This window comes from Capsicum annuum, unplaced genomic scaffold (genome assembly GCF_002878395.1).
Source record: "Capsicum annuum cultivar UCD-10X-F1 unplaced genomic scaffold, UCD10Xv1.1 ctg25950, whole genome shotgun sequence".
Lineage (NCBI taxonomy): Eukaryota > Viridiplantae > Streptophyta > Magnoliopsida > Solanales > Solanaceae > Capsicum > Capsicum annuum.
Window position 1 is genome coordinate 1 of NW_025832179.1, and position 1,565 is coordinate 1,565.

The 1,565-nt window shown below is 37.3% G+C and overlaps 1 protein-coding gene across 1 annotated transcript; it reads right to left on the bottom strand.

The window, feature by feature from the left end:
• Positions 1–17: 17 nt before the first annotated feature.
• LOC107852773 (probable ADP-ribosylation factor GTPase-activating protein AGD9) lies at positions 18–1,511 on the bottom strand (the record flags this gene model as incomplete). The annotated part of the gene is made up of 3 exons (XM_047402673.1): positions 18–218; positions 314–412; positions 1,389–1,511. Coding segments are annotated over 3 exons (330 nt in total), but the record flags the coding sequence as incomplete, so codon positions are not given.
• Positions 1,512–1,565: the final 54 nt, after the last annotated feature.

The window sequence follows — 1,565 nt, forward strand, 5'->3', positions numbered from 1 at the left end:
CCTCATGAAGAACTAAACGAAGATAAAGAAAGCAACATACATAAAGACTTTTAATCTAATTTTTCATACAAAATGTTCACATCTGCCTGAGTTTATTAGGTCTTGTAAGCTCACAGAATTCGGTCTTGAAAATCGGCGATTAAGGTTGACGCAAATGAGCCAAGTCTCTTTCCAGTTTCTCCAGCAATGTTTTTCCGAGAGGACATGTCCTGCTGTGCCTGAAAACACAGAGACAAACGATATAGCGATCCTTTCAATATCTTCTTCTGGTTAGAGAAAAGCGTTTACATTTGTGTCGTAATTGCTTCTATACCTGGAATGAGATCCGGTTAATGAGATCACTAGCAGAGAGATGCAGATCTGATCTGTTATCGTTGCCGAAAAGGTCTGCACTTGAAATGACACTTGAACCCTGAGAATAGATAACAGAAGAAAACATTTTTAGGTGTACTTCTTCGGCAACAATCTTCTTTTTCTTATTTCTATTTTAGTACCCGAGAAATTTCCGAGAGCCAACTGGAACACGATTCTAGTGGATAATAGGCCTCCTCAACCATGATCCACTTAAACACAAGGATTTTATTCCCAGCAAGGTTCCGAATCAGCATTCCTTTTTGATGGGTTCAAGTTCAAGTATACACTCAACTCAGTTTGCGAGTCGATGGTAAAAGAAATATTCCTCCATCAGTCAGATTAGATAAAGAATAAGCACTAATGAAAGCAACGGATAGGCTAAAGGTAGCTAGTAATTAACCTGATCAATGGCAAATGCTATAAGCTAGGGAGATCGTTTTAGTTTACCGATCATATTTATTTAAGTATTTTAAAAAGAATTTAGGGGTTTAAATATACCGCAATACATCAGCACGGCAACATGTAGACAACTTGTAAAGCAAATGATAATTCTGAAGCCAACAAGAAAGAGGTGGTTTGAAGCAACAACTTTGACAAATGGAATTTCGGGAACTATCCATCCCCAGTAAACAACATAATAAACTATCCACAACATGCAGATACATAAGGACTATGGTTCTGCGACCCATGTGCTGCTGTAATGGTACTTCGATAAATTCCAATGTAAAAGGCTCTCACAGTAGCACCTCTGAATATTTTTTTCAAGTTAAAGACAAGTTCGAAGAAAAATGATAGCATGGACAGAAGTATAGTGCATTCGGACAAAAGGGAACGGGAACTAGGAGAAACACAGGACATATTATTGTTGTGACAGTAAAGAACTATTTCTAATTAATTTATGGGACTAGACCATAACTACGACAATGAATGCAGAAGGGGAGACGGTCAAGTCAGTACGTTTGCATGCCAATTTAAAGAAACAGCTACATCCTAAATATATGAGAATGTTATCTAAAATAAGCAGACATGCATACCGAGAATTTTTGCAAAGAAACTGATGCTTCCATTTCAGCTTTTCTCTGATCACCAAAGAATTGGGCAGATGAAATGGCTTTTGCATTAGAAAACTTGTTCCTTGCTTCATCAGTTTCCTCAATCTAATTCAAATAGGATACGAGTTAATTAAGTAAAACAAACACCCGTCAGTAGAA